This window comes from Trypanosoma melophagium (assembly GCF_022059095.1).
Source record: "Trypanosoma melophagium isolate St. Kilda chromosome Unknown ctg11segment0, whole genome shotgun sequence".
NCBI lineage: Eukaryota > Euglenozoa > Kinetoplastea > Trypanosomatida > Trypanosomatidae > Trypanosoma > Trypanosoma melophagium.
The window spans coordinates 19109-39626 of record NW_027125137.1 but is presented as its reverse complement, the minus strand read 5'-3'; the positions used below and the strand labels follow the sequence as shown (position 1 = coordinate 39626).

The window sequence follows — 20518 nt, the reverse complement described above, 5'->3', positions numbered from 1 at the left end:
TGTATTTAGATTTCTGTGTTTCTTGTTTGCTTCAAATAAAAATAAAAACAAAACATACACAAATAAGACACAAAGAAAGCAATGGTAGAAAGCAAGTGTAGAAACCTGGTAATAGAAAAGTGGGATGCACCACGAAATATTCAACAAGAAGCAGAAGAAGTAAAGTATTCATAAATATATTACAGTCATCTCAGTGTGTACGAAATACGTATGAGTTCGCTACTGTCACGTTACGAATCCATCGAGACGGATTGTACGAGTTACTGCGCTCTTCCAGGCGGAGTAATTTGATACCAAGACCTGTCACACTATATTGTGGAAGCTCAAATTGCATAGAGATAGGCCCAATTTCACGACGAGTTGCGGCAGTAATGGGAGTAGAGGTAGAGATTCGAATCTTGCACACTTGTTCTGTACCTCCAAAAAACTTTGCAATACCCCATATGATAGACTTCGCCTCCTCTTTGTAGTCATATATTTGGCCGGTGGCACCGATGCCGAATTCTACAGTTGCGTTGGTGCATGACAGTGGAGCTGGTACAATAACTCTGACGGCAACTCCCTGTGTTGTGTCAGGGATATCTGCCCGTATCCGCAGTGTTATTTCGGCTCGGTGTGTGGAGAGCAGTTCAACAGACTGGACAAGTCGAAAAGGTTGTGTACACTCTGCACAGAGTTTGTAGTTCATGAGAGTAAATTCACCCTCCGGTGGTCTAATGGAGAGCTGACTCTGTGTCTCAAAACTAGAGTAATCAGCATCCTCATGAAAGTTCACGCTAACAAGAACTACAGACGCGTACCGCGTTTTATTTGCATCACCACGTCCTACAACTAAGTCTTCGTTAAGAGTTAAATATAGTACAGGGGATCCAGCGAGAAAACTCTTCATGACGATAGAACCCTCCACATCTGACACTACCACATTACCAGTACTGTTAAATACGACGTTCAGACGCTCCACAATGTCTACATAAATTTCATTTTTACGTTCTCCTGATGCCTGTACAATAGATGATGCAGCAGCATCACTCCGCCGTGTACGTTCCATAAGCTCACCACGCCTTAGACGTCCAAAGAATGAATCAACATAACTAGCATCCGGATTTGATACAGGAATAATATCGTTAAATATGTAGGGACGTAATCGCTCTGCATTAAGCTCCTGTGGTACACCCATATCAAGCATCTCATCTAGTAATTCATACACCAGCGTTAAATTCTTGCGAACACTTTCCTCTGAGAGTATACCCAGATAGTCCTTGATCACTTTAACCATACGTAATAGAATTTCCACAGTAAGGCTAGGTGACGAATTTACTATTGATGTACACACAAATAAAAGTTCACGTCGCTTCACAAAACAAAAATTTATTCCCTTTTCGATAAAAAATGGTGGACAATTACCCTCAGGTGCTTGATGATGCGCGCCATCCCAGAATTTGTACTTGCGGAAAAAAATTTCATCAGAATTACGTGGGACGTCCTGCCTGTAGTCTTTGAAGATGAGTTTGTCACCGCGTGGGGACAAGATAAATACCTGTGAGATGTACATTTTCCACACTGGGGTAAAGAAATAAAAGAGGAATACTCAAAGAAAAAGAAAAGAAAAATCAGCAAATAATACCAATAATAATGATGATGATAATAATAACAATAATAATAATCATACCATTTAAAAAGAAAAGGGGGAAGAAAGAGAAAGTATCAAACCCGTGTAGAGAAAACATAAACAGAGGCAAAACAGGTAATCATCATTGCCAACTGTAGTGCTATTCAAGATGATAACAATAATGTGAATCATCATCACTACTCCTGTGTAACATCCTTTGGCTGTATGTTTTTATTGACTGGTGTATTGATATAGCACTGACGCAGGGCAGCTGTCATGCGATCAATGTCTTTGGTCAATTCACCATTTTTGTCCAAAATCAACTGAAGCTGTTGGTCAGCTCGTTGAACATCTTCTCGCCACTTTCCAACGAGTCTTCCAACCAGTTCAAGTGTTTGTTCTGCCTCCTCTTTAACTTTGGCCTCAGTTGCCTTGCAAGAGCGCACAGCACGACGTCTAGCACTTGATACAGAGTACCATGTCAAGAGAAAAAAGAGCAAACAGAGTGCCGGTATACTGTGCTCCTCCTTCCATTTATGATGCACAATCTCAGCAGCGTGTGTTTGAATGGCGTTAAAGTCCCGTTGCTTCACCGCCCGAAGGATGTCAGCAGTAGGAATACTGTATTCCCCACCATTCTCTATACCTGAAAGAGGTGAATTTGAGTTGGATTTACTTGAAGTTGACTTAACTTCACTGCTGCTCTTGTTGTTATTATTGCTACTACTAATATTGTTATTGTTATCACCACCGCTGGGTTTCGTTGCACAGCAACGACACATACACCACAGCGGTGAGGCGAAGATCTGGGTTCGTGTCCTCAACAACATCATACGTATTCGTCTCCTTATATCTAGCGGTGTAGTCCTTCCCTCCTTCTAAACACAAGAATAAAATCACCAAACAACACAGAGAGAAAAAGATATAAACCACCAAAAGTGTTCACAGAGTTATGAGGCAGAGAGATGAGTTGTCAACAAAGTAGATATCAAATAACACATTAAACAAACACACATACAAACACAATCATAGACGAATACGCACATACATGCACACATACATACATAGACGTACAAAAACACTTACTCACAAGATGAACAAATAACAACAATAATAATAATAAACAAAAACAAAAGAACGAAAGAAAGATAGAGCAATCAAAGAAAAATAAAAAAAAAAAGATAATAAACTCATCAGAGTTATTCTCCGCGTAGTATCTGGACTTCTGTTGACTTTACTGCAACTGCCGCGAATGCATAGGAGGTATGCGGTGGTAACCGCACTACTGCAACGCATTGATCCTCCGATAGTATCCACTTTACAATGCTCTCTTCGCAATCCAATTCAATCTTAATCACCGCATTGAGAGGAAATGTGTAACCCATCTTTTCCGCAACAAGTGCACCAAAGTTATGGGCCACTCTTCCATCATTCCAATAGAGTGCTAGTCCCTCACACCGGCCGATGCTCTCCATACTGCAGAGACGTGCACCCTCTGCGACAACTCCAACTGCTGCCGTATCACAGCGCGAGACGCCGAACGTGATAATGTGCAGTCCACTCGAATAGAAGGGACTCGCCGCGGCACACACTACATCTGAGAACAGTCTGTCACTACACGATAGTGGACGAAATGGCCCGGCAGCAGGAACAGGGTAGTGCGATTCCCACGACTGCTGCAGACCGTAGAAGCGTGCCTCTGCGCAACAGGCCTCACGGTAGACTTCTGGAATGGCATTCTTGTAGCCCCGTAGTAGGTTTAGCAGCATGCCAAAGAGAACAGCATCTCTACATGGGATTTCAATCACATCATCTACATGTTGTTTACCACTATCTTGGCGAAAATGCATTGTCACCATTAAAAAGAGTACCGATTGTGGATCTTTAAGAAGAGCCTCACGCTGCACTGAAAATCGTTTACCATCCACACAAAAATGGACAATTTCTGGTACACTTGAGTCAAATTCAAGAAGCTCACGTTGGAGACCACTTAACTTATTCACAACCTTTGTTAAGGATAAATTAGAACACTGAGTCCTTGCAGTATTCTGATGGGGTCTCCTGTTCCCGGGTGTGCACGCCGCAGGAGTCTCCTCATCCGATCCCATTTCCATAAATTTTATCTTATTAAACCCTTATGAGAATATATATTTTGGTTTTAAACAATACTATTTCCTTTATTATCTGTTTCCTTTATCTCGAAATGGTAATGAAGAACAAGAAAAAAGAGAAGAAAATGCAAAAAAAAAATTATACGAAAAACAACCACAAAAAAGTTTACAAAAAGGGACAAAAGAAATGATTAATTGTACAGGAGCAATATATATATATATCCAGACAGACTTTCATAATAAATTAACTTATATGTGTTAGACCTCTACGACAATCTCCTGGAGCATGAACCCAAGGAAATTAAATAGACTTATCGTGGATAATTGGAAATCCAGTGTGATACTCCTCAGGAGATGCGAATTTCCGAACAGAAATACACATTGATTCCGTCATAAAATCCGGTAACTGGAATTTCGTCTCCGTGGGATTATCATTTCCACTCGACACCTCTTCCTCATTTGGCCGCAGTGGTGGTAATGTAATCTCTCGATAAGTCTTACTATCACAGCTGCTATCAACAGAAGAAAAAATATCATTTTCTGAGGATCTCTTGTTGTTAACGATAACAGCTAGTGCTACTCGTGAGACAGCAGAGTTGGCAACTCGTGTAAGAAAAAATTCTTTTAGCATCGTGGCATTTACTTCTTCAAGAGCTTTAATCTCTGCTTCCTTGTAGTCAAACCCAGTAGGATGTAGGTAACGTGAGGAAAGGTCATTACAGTCCCTACTTACAGAAGCGGGCAACTTTCGACGCACCTCAATGAGACCCTTAACCACTGTTTTGACTTCATCATCGTTACACAGCGTTAAGAGGTTCGTTTCTACAGCCTCTAGAAAAGCAATGACGCGGGAAAGAAGATACAAAGGATCCACATTTTTCAGAGCGCTTTGAACCACAAATTGGAGATGAGCTGTACCTCCCATAAGTATGGATCTCGAAAAAACAATGTATCCAATAGCTTCACGTGTACGGAGAGAGTTAAAAAAGCTGGATTCCATTAAAGAATTCATACAGTCACATAGAGAACGCAACAACGGGGTTTCATCACCAACGTAGATATCTAGTAGTACAGCAGTATTTGGATTCTCTAAATCAAACGGAGGATAACTTAGTACATCCAGCGAAGAGGTATGATTTGGTGAACCGGAGCGTGTGAAGGCATATACGTCTCGAAATCGTGGAATACTCTCCTTTTTCGCAGGTGGAACTTGAAGCCTTGTTAGTATCTTTTCAACACTACTAACAAAGTTATCTTGTATGTAAGTAGCAGAAGGCACATTACCGGCGACGAAGCACTCAAAGTAGACACCACTTGAGAGGTATTCCTTCACAAATTCCTTATATTCAGTATATGAGGTTGAGGCAGCTGCATCTAGTAGCTCATCAAATGTGTACACAAGAACCCTAGCGGCCTTGGAGAATCTATCCAAGGCACACTCATATGGCTGTTTTGATGAACTGTTTTCAAGACTTCGGACTGTTTGATCTGCGTAGGAGTTATAAGTTTCTGTAGACCCTGAAAGGGTTTCCAATGAAAACATTTTTTCAAAGATATCAAAGAAAATGTCTAGAATTCTATGCTGTGGCCCAGTTACGATGAGTGTTAAACCACCATGGTCAAGTCCAATCTCATTCTCCAATGCTGCAAGAAGACCAAAATAACTAATTTCTGCAATGGCATCTTTTAAAATACCTATCATGACATTTGTATAAAATCGTTTTTTAGGCGTCGCGTGTATACAGGGTGAAATTCCTCGCCAAGTTATAGATGTTGTAAAAGATTTGAAACGTCCTGCATCCTTCCGTACCAGGGAAACTCCATACATGGTATGGAAGGTTTTAACATCAGCATGACTATCGTCATAATCATATACTGTAAAATCTGTCGCGAGGAAAGGATTCACAGGGGGGAGGGATAATGTGCTATGGCACGGTCCGTGCAGGCTGTGAGCCCAACGCTCAATAATTTCTCTTGGAATACGCGAAGTAGAGAACTTTGTCTTGTGAAATCGCGTTGCAGAATTGCACACTACACGGGCAAAGTCAGGTAACATTTGTAACAGTTTCTCCGCATTAGTATGTTCTTTTTCTTCTTCATCTTCAACTCCATCCTTATCCTTATCATCATCACCATCATCGTCATTCACCTCTTTCTTCTCTTCCTCTTCCTCTCCAGCTAAGGGAAAAGATGACTTAGTTGCTGCGTCGGTTACCATTAGATTATCACATGGCATTTCGCCCCAGAGTAGTTCAACAGTACTATTATCAGGTACCAACTGTGCAATACAGGCCTCAATCGCAGCGATATCATCATCAAGCACTACATTACTACCTAACCAGCAGTGTCGTAGATCTGTCTCATTCGCACCACATGCTAGCTGTACACAGTGGTTAACGTGGCTGTTAACGAAAGAAGACTCAAAGTGAAGCCACATTTCTGCTTTCATTTGGGCGTACACAGTACTGTCCACGCGTGATGCCAAACCAATGCCCTGATAAACTAAATCAATTACATCAATAACACGTTTGAGCCCATCCATCGTCAGCGAAATATCTACCAAAAAAATCTCGTTATCATCATCAATACGCCGAGGACCAACAACCATTTCAGTGGCTAGATTTTCACTCTTCAGTACACCAAAAACAGATGAATCGCACTCATGACCAAGAATATGTGAAATATATGCGAGTGGCATGGTCCGCCAGGATGTGGCAGGGGATTTTACACACCATGATATGTGTAAAGAACGCATCTTACGAATAGTACGAATATTTGTCCAGCTAGCCTTTGCTTCAGCCAAGTACAAGGTATCTTCACTTTGTAAAAAATGAAATTCAGCTGGTTTTCCCACACGCATCCTCGACAATGGTTCTTCAATAGTATCAAGCACCAACTCTGGTGGTAATGCACTGTACACCGTCAAGCAAGCCGCTTCTGCAACGTAATATAAATTAAAGAATTCCACCAGGCGTTCTCGAATATTTATATTTTTTGATAGGGGTTCATCCCATAAGGTTGTAATATTTCCGTTTCCATACCGGCTCCTTGGATGATGTGGATTGACAAAAGAGCGTTCCAATTCATCGACTCTCCAATAATCCACAGTGTGGTTTTTCTCATCTTCACTATGAACCGCTTTTACTTCCCGTGAGAGTGCACTAGAGTTAAAATTTGGGGCAACAAAAAATTCAAGAAAACGTTCCAATGCGCCTTCTAATGCCTCATGCGCCACTGTAAAGTAGTATGTGGTACCCTGACCACTTGTCCAAGCATTGCATTTACCACCATTTTTATCTATGTAGTCTCCGTACTCATTTTCGCCTGGATACTTCTCTGTTCCCATAAATAGCATGTGCTCACAAAAATGTGCAAGACCGGGGAGAATATCTGGATCGTTTAAATGTCCGACACGAATGTTCATTGCAGCAGAAGGAACCGTGGCAGTCGGATCTTGAATGATAATGCATTTAACTCCATTCTTTAAAATGTAGCCAAAATGTTTAATGTGGAACACAGATGGAGTAACTATCTCCACTGTCTCATATTGAAAACTCATGCTTTACTTCTACTATCCTCTTTCTTATACAAAAAATAAGAAACGAGAAGAAAAAAAAAAATAAAAAAAAAAGAAACCATAATTGAATTTCTGTTGGAGGCACAAAACGTGTAAAATATCACTCACTGCATTATACTTTATAAATTTGTGCAGTTCGTTTTTTTTTTCTTTGTTTTTTTTTTCATTTTTCTCTCGTTTTCTTGTCGAGAATCCAAACTAATGTTATCACATCCGTACCGTTACGTGTGTGTTTTAGGGACCGGCTCCTCAACTCCTTTGTAATGGATCTACTTGGGGAGACGCGCCTGTCGAAAAGGGAATACCATTGTCAACAGGCGTAAAATCATTATCCTGATTAACATGAACAGAGTAAAGGTTAGAATTAACTCCTTCTCCATCTCCTTTGGCATGTTGCGGCGGAGCCCCATTACCACTATTTTCAGTGGCCCACTCAACATTTGGAGTTGCCCTAGCGTAGGGAAACACCCAGAGGAGGAAAAAACGCAAGGCCACAAATGCAGCCGTCCACAATACGCATAGGCGTAACAATGTTTGTGTTCGACTATCAACGTAGTTCTCTGTTGTAGAACCTGGTTGCTCATAAGCGTACATTCCCATTCGCGGATCCCATCCGTGACGTTCATCTCCTGTTTGTCTCTTGTCACTTTCTGGCGACTGCCATTTACCGTCCTTTACAGCTTCGTACGCTTCATTTACTGCCTGAAACCGCTCCTTATTTCCCTCTCTTCCACCGTCAGGGTGGTAGCGTAGTGCCAAACGGTGATAAGCCTTTTTCACTTCTTCTTTACTAGCATTAGGAGAGACACCTAATATACGGTAGGGATTGAATGGGCCGCGCTGAGCTTCCAGCAGTATGCGGCACGAGCGACGCATCATTGCATAGACTTGTAAATAAGAAGGGTAAAGAAAGGAGGAAAAAAGTCTGTCTATCTATCTGTATATATATATATATATATAGGAAATAAACAGTTCAAAGGTAGAAAATTTTTGCTGTGAATAATTGGCATCGGATACGGAAATATATGCATAGCGCTTTAAATTCTATGCCTTAAAAAGGAATTACATAGAATTACTTTTGGGTACAAGTTCTCTGTCCATCCCGAGAAGAGAAGCGACGCTTTGCAGAAATAGCTCAAGCAAATTACCCTGAATACCTCCTGCTAAAACAGTTTCTAATATCAGTGTCGTGTCACACTGATGCAATCCCCAGAGCGCCATCTGTAGTTCTTCACAGAAGTTCATTGAAACAATGGGACGTTCGTTTTCTTCTAATTCAGAAGCACCAAAGCAGACCCCTTTCATCCAGAGGCATAATTCCTGTGCATCCAAAGGGGATTCTGGAAAAAAATGCAACTGTGGCTGACAGTAGCACTCATTAAAGGTAATAAAAAATGTGATGAGAAGTCGTTTACTATTATTATTATTATCATCATCATCATCCACACCACGTTGAAGTGTGCTTGTTCCTTCTAACCAGATAACCCTACGGCCAAAAGAATCACTCTTGCTCTGGAGACGCCATCCCACTGTGCTTTCTGCCAAAGAAAACGCCATTTCATCAAACTCATCTCGCGTACACGTCAAGGGATTCATATTTCCAGGTAGTGACTTTTGACGCATTTTTGCAGTAAAAACAAAATAAATAAATAAATAAATAAAAAATAAAAAATAAAAGTAAAAAAAAAATATGACACTCTGTGTATAAAATAATTATTTAATACACATTCAGCAACTAGCTAAATGAAGCGACAACAATATATATATATATGAGTTCACATTTTAAATGCCACTAAATGAACCTATTGCAACAGCTGCTGCAATTTGTACTGTTTCTGATTTCTCTGATACGCCAACGAGCTCGACAAGCGAAGCTGAAACCCGCTCCACAACACACCGAGACAACTCTTCAGGGGGATCCGGCTAATAAATGCCCCCAATATCCATGCGGTGTTTCTGCGTAATAAGTCCACAGGAGATCTTGTAAAGGACACAACTTGTAAAAGGTACTCTTTCACAATTCCGGAAAAGTAGCAAAGCCAGTTTTAAGCCACGTCATCATATAATTCCCTAACGTTCCTTTCATGGGATACAAGCATGTGGGGTTTAGATAAAATCTGTTTAATCTTCTTCCCTGCTTCAAGATGTAAAGATGTTATAAATTTAAGGAGTTCACGTAATGCACTTTTTACGGAATTACAAACACTATTTTCCTTCTCCGCTAAATGAACTAGTAGTGGTATCACATACGGGTACACATGCTGACTCACACAATCTTTTTTCAACATACCATGGTTAGCAAGAATGTAGAGTCTGCGAAGGCAATCAAAGGCCATTATCCTCGAATCTGCATCCTGATGCTCAAAAAGAGATCTCAATTTAGTAACAATAGTCACAATAAAGGTATCAATGAAAAATTTATCTTCCAGTCCTTCAGCTAATATAGTAATAACAGAAATAGCCTTCGTAGCCAGAAAAGGGTGCCGGGGTTCCATACAACCTATAATAGCGGAAATAGTTGAGAGTACAAAACTGGAAACTTCTGTGTAGGGATGTTTGAGAATATTCACCATATTGCCAAGGACAATTTCTCGTGTCAAAGGTTCCTCATCCGTCCCTGTTCTCGATAGCAGGGCCATCAACAAGGCACGTATTAGTTCCTCGTCTCTCAGGGCAAATGTAATGAGTTCACCACAGACACATACTGCAGTTTTACGATATGTCTCCGATACATGACCACAGTAAAATAACATAAATCGAGCCAATTCATACACAAGAGGTGAAGGGACAGAAGGTTCTGATGCAAAACGTCCTTTCACATCAGCAATTTTTGCACGATCCATCTCGTTGCTATCTCCCAATTCGTCACGAGACCAATAACAGACTGCTTCTCCAATAGCCGATAGATAATTTCCCCTTATCAGAAAGTTCACCCATCCATAGCGATCGAAACGAACCATGGTAATATCATCTACAGTACTGTTTGTAACATGTTCCAGTGCTTTCCCACTTTCCATAACGGCATTCTCATCACAAATACTATGGCAAACGGTAATGTGAAGAACAATAGCCATATAGAGAGAGGCACGAAGAATACGATATACAGAGGCACCACGTTCAGTCTGCGCAATCCAACCAGCTGCACACACCGAAGAAAGCACTTTGGAAGAAGCAACACGAACATTATTCTGTTTATTGTTACTTGCTGGTGACGCCTCTGTTATTGGGCTATTCAACACTGTATCAAGGATACGTTTAACCAGCATTTCGCATACAGAAAGGTCATATGCAATGGACTCAACAGTGTTTATAACAGCTTTACTATGTGGGACTGGCGAACGTAAGAGGGCTCCAAAGCAAGGAAGAATATGATGTCGAGTAAGATTACATAGACTCGTTAGAACACCATTGCGTACTTCTTCAGCTAAAGAGTCTACTTTAAGTGCTTCTATAAGTCCATCAAATATCTCACGAACAGCAGCTGTGTCAAGCATTTCCCCGTGTCCATGTATAAGTCCATGCATAACGACACAAGCGCCAACGGAGGCGTATCTCTGAGAATCAAAAACCTCAACAAAGAGTAATGTACGTATGAGAGAGATGATATTCTCTGATTGATGTAACTCTTCAACAAGAGTACTACACAAATTTTTAATAATCGAAATAGCTTCTTTTTCGGCACTCAGTGTAGTATCACTTTTAAACACATATGCTCGTTTACCGAGGTCCAAAATTGTTTCAGTGCATTCTTCAACATCTTTTTTAAGTAACTCCAAAGAAATTATGTCAACTAGAATACAAGCCACTATTCCTTTTGATGCTTCTACTCTCACATCTGGACAATCATCCACAAAACGAGGAACCAAACGCCTTAATGTGCTTCCAACACAAACAGAAACATACTTCTGATTTATAGAATTAAAAGAACCGGTATTCATCACTTCCTTTCTGAAACCATCCAGAACAGTGATAATAAGCTTCAGTACGAGATACCTTGAGGCATCTTTTGCTAGCGTGTTCAAGGGTCCTAACTTCTCTAGTAGTAAAGTTGTACTTGAAAAATGATGATGTTGAAGAAGTTCGTTTAAAAACCCTACCGTTATCGCATCTTCATCTACATTTACGTTTACATCACTCTAAATGGCGGCCACAACGCTATCGACAAGGGCGAAAGTAATACTCTCCCCCATTGATGGCAATGAAGTACAGCTAACAAGAGCATTCAAAGCAGAAAAAGCGCGATAACGTAGCGATCCTGCTGACACAGACTTTTGAGCTGACATCAATGCTAGAAGCAGGGAGTGTAAAAATTCATCCCTACATTTGAAGATATAGTTATCCAGACGTTTAATGGCAATACCAACCAAAGAGCATCTCTCAAGCACGGCAACTAGGTTACCCATTGTGTGGTTCTCACGCACAAGGGACTGTAACACAGGTAAAACAATTGTGTCAAGACGCGATGGGAGGGCAGACATTTCCATATTCTTGCAGGCATAACAAAATCCTACTGCAGCTATTGATCGTGAATTTTGCACAAGTGATTTTTTCGTCTTATCCCGAGAAGAAAAAAAACTACGTTTTTCCGGACCATTTGCAAGACGGCGCAACGCTTCTAAACTAGTGTCTAGGTGTTTTCGAGCTATGTAACCAAGGCATTTTGCGAGTCCACTAGCGTGGTCTGTATTATCGTGATTGGCAATATCTATCGCATTCTCTACACTCGTATTCACCAAGTCACGCCTTGTCGTTCGACTGCATCCTATTCATAAAAAAATGAGTCCACTCCGCATCATATGAGAATTTCCTTGATAGGCTTGAAGTAGTTTTAGGCTCTCGGAGACAAATTGCATAGCCCATTCTTCACTTTGCTTGACCTTTAATGTTTTGTCCAGCAAACGCTCAACTTCTGCTTCCCAGTTTTCTCTTGTTGGTTCTGTCGCAAAAAATTTCTGAAGATGGGGAATAGAAGTTGACCACAATTCTGCAATAGGCATAACAGAACATTCATCTTTTTCACCAAGAGGTTGTGAAAAGGGGTCATCCAAGAGTGGGGCGATAGACAAGGAAGCCTCTAACACTGTGAAGAGGTCTTCCGCACGGTGAAAACCAATTAGCATTGATTGTGATAGGAAAACCACAGCAATCATTCCAGGAGGAGGAACATTTACTGCCTTTGAAAAATCAACATAAAAGTAGGAACTGTGCTCTGACACACGGTTTACCGGTGGAACAATGTTATTACAGACTGTACAAAACGCACCAAGAAGGGAGGGATGAACTGGGTATTCACGTATGTGTTCAATAATAAAGGGCCACAATTGGCGATCTAAAATACCATTTGATGAAGTCGGCAACATTAGGCCATTGCAAGCAGCATCTCTCACATTAAGTAGCGCATCACTAGAAGTCTCATTTATAGAGGCAGAGGGAATAAGGTATGAGAGTATGTTGTGAAATCCCACTACAGAGGAAAAGTCTGCTTCAGACATACGGATTTCTGCAATACAGTCAACGACAGCTCTTCTAACTACTACCTCTTCCTGTAACCCGATTGCCAACTTCACGATAGCGACAATATCTTTAAGGAAAGTTTGTAATAAAACCTTTAAATATTTGTTTTGTGATAGTATTATACGCAGTAGAGTTAGTGCAGCACAGCGAATATGTGGATCTTTCTTGTTTTCCAGTAGTACTGAAACACATGTAAGCACATCACCGAAAAAATATTTTGAAAGTGTTAGAATAGCGATATTTATATATTCTCTATTGGTCATGTCTTTTGGTCCTATGCGTCCTAAAATCTGAAGAATCACCTGAAATGCTTCATCCACAAAGGGTTGCAAAGATAATCGCATAACATCTGTAACATGAAAATAGCCCTGTTAAACCTCGCAAGGGGAAAATAACTTCACGTGGTTTCTCACGCCGAACTCCTTGTAAAACTTGAGAAGCCACCCTATTTACTAATTCAATCTTTTTCTCATCATTACAAAGAGCAAAGGCACATCCTACGGGATACGTTACAAATACTCAAACACGTGGTTCATTGCAGCGACTGTAGTCTCCAATAAAAAAGTTAAGAGTAGAGTACATCAATTCGTTATATACCTTCAAAGTATTCGGTGTATCACCAGATGTCTTTAGTAAGGCTTTTGCTAGACTTCCACATGCCCTAGCGAGTAGCATTCGATGATTATCCTGTTTAGCAGCACCTAATGGAGGCAATAAATTTGTCCATAGATCCTTGATAAAAGGTAATACACTTTCAGGATATTTCTCAGCAAAATGTGAAATGGCTAACAAAATGAAAAATGTGGAAGTGTACCTTTTGTAAGAGAAGAAAGAAGTATGTGACTTCCCTCATCAGGAAACAGTCTGCAGAGTCCCACCACCAGACGCAAAGCTTCTTGTGACCAAAGAGAAGTAAGATCAACTATGGCTGTCATCTCACGTACGCCACATTGTAGTAGAATCACTACCTCTCTGCGTGTGACATTATGCATGTTTTCCAAGTCGTTAACAATGTTCGCCATAGCGCCAACAACAGTACATCTCTGCATGGCAGATGTGGAATCTACACCATGGTCTGTAAGCCATTTGGCACGAAAACTTCAAACAAGAGAAGTTCCTTTTTTCGATAAGTGAACAATAGCTCCAATAACTTCACGACGAACATCTGCACTACTATCACCAGCATTGCTCAGGAGAGCATTTAGAGAGAGTTTTATAGCTGAATCCGTTAACTCTGATCACGCCTTGATAAAACGTTTTATAAGTTACAAAAAACGAAAAAAATTGAAGAAATATATATATATGTATATTCATAAAGCCACCATCCAATATATATATATATATATATATATATATATATATATATATATTTATGATTCCCTATTTAAAAAAAAGGAATATGCCATACTTGGTATACATCTTAGAACAATTCAGTAAAACGAAGGGAACCAAGAAAAAAAGTCCAGCCTTTGTACTTTGATGCCGAATTTCCTTTTCTTTTTATGCTCGTTCTGAAGAGCACATGTTGTACGTTCAGAGAGAATGCAGAATTAAAAAAAAAACAAATTATTCAACGTACACTTCCTCAACTTGTGATGAGAAATCGCAGCTCAACTCTCCAGCAGTTCTTGAAAAAGAGAAAAAAAAACAGGCTTCAGCTGCACACAGAATGGGGAACATCTACAAATATTCTTCAATTAGCCAGCACCTGTACATCTACAAAAGAGAAAAAAAAGGGAGGAGCAAAAGAAAATCCTCAGTACTAGTTCGAACGCTTCTTTAGGAGCAACGTCAGATACCCATACACGCATAAACAGATAAGAAATAGAGTATCTTTCTTCATTGCATTCCTATGTATGATTTGAAACTCCGACCAAAGTCCCTAGATGAGGAACCAGGTAAGATACTCATTGAAGAATCTATGAGAATCAGTTGTCCTCCAACACACGAATAGATGACGCGAAATACAAATGCATATAACATACACTTTAACGTACGCAGCGTAAGACACGAATGCAGAGTGTTTCACTATTCCTCATAGAATTTCAATATGACAAAATACGAGAGAAAAAAAACACCATACAACAATATTTAAGCCGAAATCGTGTGGCTTCAAAGACTTCTTTTTTTTAAGTGAAAAAAAACTTTGAACTGCTAATAGTAAGGGGACTTCATCTCATTCCGATTAGGATGCTCCGTACTACTTGATGAGATCGTCGCATCCATTTTACAGAAAGAATGCAAAAAACAAAAGGCAAAAACAATGTCGCCTAATTTTCTTCATACATTGCAATCACAACCAAGTAAGGGAAATAACACCAAAATAGTCCAAAGAATTGAAGAAAGAGGTCAGTAATATGAGCAAAAAATTACTAACTGAAAAATAAAGAACAACAAGATACCTCAGGAGTAGATGGTTTATCCCCCTTAAGGTTCGCTGAGGTCATTGACTTCTCTTCCTCAACCCCTTTTGCAACTGGAGCAATAAAGGTCCCAGTGAAACGATGATTCCAGAGTTTAGGATCAGCCACAACATTTGCTTCTGCAAAAGAACTATTTTTTGAAAAGGGAATTCCCCCAGAGACACCTGGTAGGTCCAAGGATGGAAGGCCACTGCGTCTCCGCGCAATTCTCTCCTCTACATTGAGAATCTCTGCAAAACTTGTCGGCTCTGTCTTCGCTTCACTGGCGACCGTTTCCATTCTGAGAAATCTGATGACCCAAGCAGAAAAAGCGAGAAAGACAGAATAACCTGTGAAGATAATCAAGAGCTATGAAATAATAATAATAATAATAATAATAATAATAAAGATGAAGTAGTAAAACAAAAACTGTAAAAGAAAAAATGAAGAATCCAAAAGAAGAACTCCACAAGTAGAAAGGCAGCTTATGCTGCAAAAGACAATACAAAAAAAAAAGAGAAAGAAGAAGGAAAAAAGGAAATAACGATGCTTGGCTAATATACAGCCAGATATATGGAATAAGCACTCCACAAAAAAAAAAAAAAAAACAGAAAAAAAAAACAAAGAAACAGGAATGTAAACGGTAAATTGCTACAATAAACTATGCATGCTAGCATTCTCATCAGCAGCATCCAGACTTGGCCTTCCCATTACTTTTTTCATTCAAGGCAGCTTCTGCCTTCTTACGTGCCGCAGCCTCGTTGTCAGCGTATGACTTCAGTGCAGCAGCCTCTTTTTCAGCCTCGTCGCGTGCCTGTTTCTCCTTTTCAAGCTCTTTTTGAAGTGCAACAATCTGCTCATCAACCCCTCGTAGATCCTCAGAAACTCCATTCGTGTTTGCAGATTGCGCCCCAGTTCCATCCCTAACCTCGATCACTCTTTCATGGGACGACTTCTCTGCTTCATTAAGACGAAGTTTTTCCACAAGAAGAACTTTTTCTCGCTCTAGTGACATAATCCTATTACGCTCTACCTCTAGTTCTTCTCGCAAACGTTCCTTCTCTACATCAATTTGCTCTTGAGAGGTTTTGGTAACAGCCGAAGCCTCCTTTAACCCCTTATTAGTCTTCGATAAGTCCTCTACTTCACTGTATCGGAAAGATTCCTTCACATTTTTTCCAGTAATGGTTCCCCCATTTTGCTTTTGTAATGATTCCGCAAGAGCAATAGCACGCTCTTCCTTCTCTTTGCTTTCCTTCAATTTTGACTTTACTTCATCTAATTCAGATTGAAGTTTTGTTATGGTCGCCAAAGATCCCGGAGGATATTTTTCCACAACAATTTTGGAGTCCCTTTTACCATTGGCCTTTCCCTCACTGCTTCCAATACGGGGTGTATAGACATCTTCATTTGATATCCGTTCACGTATTTCCATCATTTGCCGATCACACTGCGCATTTAAACGGTCAACCCATGCTTTAAGGGAAGCAATCTCTCGATCAGAGCTTTCTCGCATCGCATTAAGTTCCTGACGAGTCGTTTCCGACTCTTTCTTATACCGTTTCGCTTCGTTTTCCGCACGCTCAAGTTCTTCCTGGGTGGGACCATTGTTTTTTCCTTGAATAGGCTGAGCTGCAAGCTTTTCAAACCGCTTTCTCGCAGCAGTTTCATTCCGCAACTGCTCACGCAACTTTTCTGTCTCAACATGGACCTGGTTCAATTCTTTTTCTTGCTGTTCAATGCGATTTTGAATAGAATGGTGCTCCTCCATTGCTTCTATCCATTGTTCTCTCTCAGTCTCGACATGTCGAAGTTGCTGCTTCAGTTCTGAGACGTCTTGTTCAGCTTTTGTGCGCAGCTGACGTTCACTTTCTAGAGCCGCCAGGTTAGTCGCCTGCTGCTTCGCCAACGCATTGCTCTTTGACGCATCTGCAGCGTTCATAGCAAGTGTGCTATTCTCCCGCTGCAGTTCTTTGCACTTGTTCTCCACATCCTTGTTTTCCTGCTGGGCGGCCTTCAGCTTTTCCCGGAGCGATTTCAGCAACTTTTCTCTTTCATTCACGGCAGCACGGCTCTTTTCCTCCTCACTCTTTGCCTGTTTCAGATTCTCTCCCAATGTGGCAACCTTCTTTTGCAACTCTTCCATACGTGCCTCCAGCACATCGGCGCGGCGCTCCGCCTTCTTCCGCGTGGCGGCCTCCTCGTCGGCCCGCCCGATCTCGCGCTGCAAATTTGTCTCGGCGGCCCTCCGCGCCCGCTCCGCGTCGTCCCTCTCATGACGGGCGGCGGCGGCGGCGTCTTGGGCGTGGCGGAGGGCGGCGCGGAGTTCCTCCTCCCGCCGGCGGAAGTCGTGCGTCATTTTCGTCAGACTGTCGAGCTCCTCCCGCGCCGGCGGCTCGGCCGCTGCTGCCGTTTGCGTTGACTTTGGCTTTGACGTTGACGTTGGTGTTGGGGCCTGTTTTTCTGCAGCCGGCTGAGAGCTCGCCGCCGCCGCTGCCGTACGCCGTCGCTCCTGAGTCTTCTCGGCAACACGACGCGCCGCTTCTTCAGCCGCCAGTCGTTCACGCTCAACTTCCTTCGCCTCACGTTGAAGAAGCTCCAACATCTCTTCTTCCGTCAGGTATTTAACGCGATCCGCCCGTTCTAGCGCGCGAAAGTTAACCCAATCCTCATGTTCATCACGTTCAAGCCTCGAACGGGCGGCACGCTCTCGCTCCTCCTGCATGTATCGAACGACACGTTGCTTCCGAAGAAACTCATCAAGGGTCTGTGCCTCATCACGAACACTAGAACGACAACTTAAACGACTGCTAAAACGCGCAGATGTCTGACTATCTCGTGGTTCATGAAAACTCGAGATACTACCATGGGAAACGTCTCTACGGCTTGTGTACGAGTTTGGTACCCCATCCACATCGTTAAGAGGAGCGGATCCCCATTCTGAAGCCCCTCTATCATTCATGAGTGTATAAAACTTGTCACACTAGTTCCTTCTGTATATATGTGCAGACAAATAAAGAAAAAGAAAAAAAGAGAAAAAACAAACCAGTAGCAAACACACAATCTTACTCACAAACATCAAGAACGTCATATCTCAAACCGAAACAACCACACTCTATCAGGGGAGATTGGGTATTACAAAAGTAAAGAAACTTCTTGTATGATGAAAGTTTAACTTTTTTTTACCGTTTAATTTCTTTCATTTCAATATTTTCGTACCTCTTTCCCCTGTACTACTACGAAAGTATAATCCATTTTTTTTCTTATTCTTTTTTAAATAGAGAGGAAGGAAGAAAGTATTAACAAAAACAAAACATATTTCTTATCATGGTCTACATTATTATTGTTATTTTTTTTTTTACTTTTCAATTAGACAGAGAGGCCAAGTTCACCATATCACAGCAAATTATTAATTATTACTACCTTTTAGATGAAAGGAGTATTTTCCCTAATCAACCTTATCTATTTTACGTGTCCGTGTCATAACGATCTCCCGAAGCTTTTTGTAGCTTTGTTTCTGTTTCTCCAGCTTTTCCTTCAATTTATTTACTCTTCTTTCGTACTCTTCCTTCACTCGATTCATTTTTCGCTTTGACTCTTGTTCGACACCACTAACGCTGCGAACTTCTTTACCGTACCGTCTTAATACATGGGGTTTCTCAACAAACAGTTCAAACGCCTTTGCGCATGTGTGTGAAAACAACTCTAACAAAAGAACAGTGGGGCTGCCAGATACGCGGGCAACACCATAGTACCCTGACATTCCTAATGATGAATCTGGATTGTTAAGGTAGCGATAAATGCCATTGTAGGTAAGTTTTGATGGAACACTATCGATAAAGAAATCACCGTAAAAGTATCCAAAATCCCCAATAGCTTCATAAATACCTAGACTAACATAAACGTTAATACCACTTCTTGGTATTCCGACCACCATGATAAAAATACGTGACTCTATTCTATCAAAAAAAAAGCATATCCCATGAAAAGTAACGAATAGCACAAAAAACATAAGAGACATTAGTCCTCGTAACTCATGTATTATATGATGTTCTCCAGTTAGAAAAGGCTTCTTGAAGAGTATTGTAATGATTAGAAAACCATTTATTGTGGCAAACTTCTTTGTGTAGAACAAGTCCAAGTATAGCATTGAGAAACAGACGACAAAATGTGTGTTGAGAAGCATGAAGCCACGGTGGAGTAGGAATAATAACGAGAAACACTGAATAAAGAATAAGGAATGCCAAAAGAAAGTCTTTGGCACGAAAAGGAGAAAAACGCCTTAACAGAACGAGTTCATTACAGTACAGAAATCCTTCTTCTTCATCATAAAGAATATCATCTCGAAGTATATCATAATCACTTCGATATCGGATTACATTGTATGTGCGATCAATATGGGGATTTTCCACAAGTGCAAGAAAAAGCAATTGCGAAAGATTACCAAAAACACTTAAATAAAAAAAAAGTGTATGACTTTGCCATAAGTAGGACACCGTACATAAAGGCATACCCCACAGTATACATGGGATGTGGAAGCATTTGAAAAATACCATTAAATACTAAATCTTTATCTAACAAAAAGAAAAAATCACCCCAATACCATGCGTAGTCACCTATTACAAGATGTGCATTCGTTTTGCTCTAGGGTGCAAATACGATGGAGCATGATCCAATGGGAAAGGAAAAGATGTCTCTCGGAGATGCAATGTTTACTGGTTCACAGTATACAATCGACAAAACAATATACGATACTAGATCATTCGCCAACATAATGTTTACAGGAATTCGAAAAACCATCCAGGCATTAAACTCATCAGGAAATTTTTCGACTCTGTATACTGTTTCCCCAGATTCAAAAACAATAGATGACTCTAATCCACATTCCAACACAGGATTCGGTTTGACTGCACGACGAAAAAATGAGAGAAAACTTCCTCGATTAGACTGTCGGTACAAAATTAGAACAATACCAACATTGTAAATGAGTCGCCAGATTACGAACTGGAGGCAAAAAAAAAAACCATTTCGGAAGAAAACCTGTACAAAAAAGCCATTATGTTAAAGCAGTCCATATTCCCAAGAAAATCCATAGCATAGCTGCAGAGCTCTTCCATGATCTCTTTTTTAACAAAGAACTCATAACAGACATAGTTTCAGGAAACAAAAAACGAGTTCCATCGGGTAAAATACCAATAGCTACTGCACTACACTCCTTTTCATCAGAGCCACTATCCTGACCTTCTGCGGACATCAAATAAATGCGTATATATATATATATATTCTTTACAAGTAAATAAGGGGG

General features: G+C 40.7%; 14 protein-coding genes across 15 annotated transcripts; all 14 read right to left on the bottom strand.

Moving 5' to 3' along the window:
- Positions 1-190: 190 nt before the first annotated feature.
- LSM04_007351 (Mu homology domain) lies at positions 191-1552 on the bottom strand (the record flags this gene model as incomplete). Its single annotated transcript, XM_067330381.1, has 1 exon — positions 191-1552. One exon carries the CDS (start codon positions 1550-1552, stop codon positions 191-193), a length of 1362 nt encoding a protein of 453 aa, XP_067194610.1.
- A 254-nt stretch (positions 1553-1806) lies between these two features.
- Positions 1807-2442, bottom strand: LSM04_004831 (uncharacterized protein; the record flags this gene model as incomplete). Its single annotated transcript, XM_067330380.1, has 1 exon — positions 1807-2442. The coding sequence occupies one exon, from the start codon at positions 2440-2442 to the stop codon at positions 1807-1809; it is 636 nt and encodes a 211-aa protein (XP_067194557.1).
- A 366-nt stretch (positions 2443-2808) lies between these two features.
- Positions 2809-3723, bottom strand: LSM04_004190 (uncharacterized protein; the record flags this gene model as incomplete). Its single annotated transcript, XM_067330379.1, has 1 exon — positions 2809-3723. The coding sequence occupies one exon, from the start codon at positions 3721-3723 to the stop codon at positions 2809-2811; it is 915 nt and encodes a 304-aa protein (XP_067194546.1).
- Positions 3724-4021: 298 nt separating this feature from the next.
- LSM04_003139 (Peptidase M16) lies at positions 4022-7279 on the bottom strand (the record flags this gene model as incomplete). Its single annotated transcript, XM_067330378.1, has 1 exon — positions 4022-7279. The coding sequence occupies one exon, from the start codon at positions 7277-7279 to the stop codon at positions 4022-4024; it is 3258 nt and encodes a 1085-aa protein (XP_067194509.1).
- Positions 7280-7546: 267 nt separating this feature from the next.
- LSM04_004159 (DnaJ domain) lies at positions 7547-8176 on the bottom strand (the record flags this gene model as incomplete). Its single annotated transcript, XM_067330376.1, has 1 exon — positions 7547-8176. One exon carries the CDS (start codon positions 8174-8176, stop codon positions 7547-7549), a length of 630 nt encoding a protein of 209 aa, XP_067194544.1.
- Positions 8177-8359: 183 nt separating this feature from the next.
- Positions 8360-8893, bottom strand: LSM04_009039 (uncharacterized protein; the record flags this gene model as incomplete). Its single annotated transcript, XM_067330375.1, has 1 exon — positions 8360-8893. The coding sequence occupies one exon, from the start codon at positions 8891-8893 to the stop codon at positions 8360-8362; it is 534 nt and encodes a 177-aa protein (XP_067194646.1).
- A 186-nt stretch (positions 8894-9079) lies between these two features.
- On the bottom strand, positions 9080-11235 carry LSM04_001584 (uncharacterized protein; the record flags this gene model as incomplete). Its single annotated transcript, XM_067330374.1, has 2 exons — positions 9080-9220; positions 9352-11235. The coding sequence occupies 2 exons, from the start codon at positions 11233-11235 to the stop codon at positions 9080-9082; spliced, it is 2025 nt and encodes a 674-aa protein (XP_067194469.1).
- Positions 11236-11433: 198 nt separating this feature from the next.
- LSM04_003988 (uncharacterized protein) lies at positions 11434-13155 on the bottom strand (the record flags this gene model as incomplete). Of its 2 annotated transcripts, XM_067330372.1 has the most annotated exons (2): positions 11434-11978; positions 12084-13155. In XM_067330372.1, 2 exons carry the CDS (start codon positions 13153-13155, stop codon positions 11434-11436), a joined length of 1617 nt encoding a protein of 538 aa, XP_067194540.1. The 2 variants fall into 2 exon arrangements, with proteins under 2 accessions (XP_067194540.1, XP_067194541.1); XM_067330373.1 differs by lacking the exon at positions 11434-11978 and having other exon boundaries at positions 12064-13155.
- Positions 13156-13330: 175 nt separating this feature from the next.
- On the bottom strand, positions 13331-13860 carry LSM04_001890 (uncharacterized protein; the record flags this gene model as incomplete). The annotated part of the gene is made up of 2 exons (XM_067330371.1): positions 13331-13596; positions 13656-13860. 2 exons carry the CDS (start codon positions 13858-13860, stop codon positions 13331-13333), a joined length of 471 nt encoding a protein of 156 aa, XP_067194474.1.
- Positions 13861-15183: 1323 nt separating this feature from the next.
- LSM04_009383 (uncharacterized protein) lies at positions 15184-15513 on the bottom strand (the record flags this gene model as incomplete). Its single annotated transcript, XM_067330370.1, has 1 exon — positions 15184-15513. One exon carries the CDS (start codon positions 15511-15513, stop codon positions 15184-15186), a length of 330 nt encoding a protein of 109 aa, XP_067194656.1.
- Positions 15514-15895: 382 nt separating this feature from the next.
- Positions 15896-18175, bottom strand: LSM04_009150 (uncharacterized protein; the record flags this gene model as incomplete). Its single annotated transcript, XM_067330369.1, has 1 exon — positions 15896-18175. The coding sequence occupies one exon, from the start codon at positions 18173-18175 to the stop codon at positions 15896-15898; it is 2280 nt and encodes a 759-aa protein (XP_067194651.1).
- Positions 18176-18661: 486 nt separating this feature from the next.
- LSM04_006138 (Phospholipid methyltransferase) lies at positions 18662-19234 on the bottom strand (the record flags this gene model as incomplete). The annotated part of the gene is made up of 1 exon (XM_067330368.1): positions 18662-19234. One exon carries the CDS (start codon positions 19232-19234, stop codon positions 18662-18664), a length of 573 nt encoding a protein of 190 aa, XP_067194577.1.
- Positions 19235-19247: 13 nt separating this feature from the next.
- Positions 19248-19755, bottom strand: LSM04_009077 (uncharacterized protein; the record flags this gene model as incomplete). Its single annotated transcript, XM_067330367.1, has 2 exons — positions 19248-19575; positions 19715-19755. The coding sequence occupies 2 exons, from the start codon at positions 19753-19755 to the stop codon at positions 19248-19250; spliced, it is 369 nt and encodes a 122-aa protein (XP_067194649.1).
- A 102-nt stretch (positions 19756-19857) lies between these two features.
- LSM04_009688 (uncharacterized protein) lies at positions 19858-20467 on the bottom strand (the record flags this gene model as incomplete). Its single annotated transcript, XM_067330366.1, has 2 exons — positions 19858-20146; positions 20364-20467. 2 exons carry the CDS (start codon positions 20465-20467, stop codon positions 19858-19860), a joined length of 393 nt encoding a protein of 130 aa, XP_067194666.1.
- Positions 20468-20518: the final 51 nt, after the last annotated feature.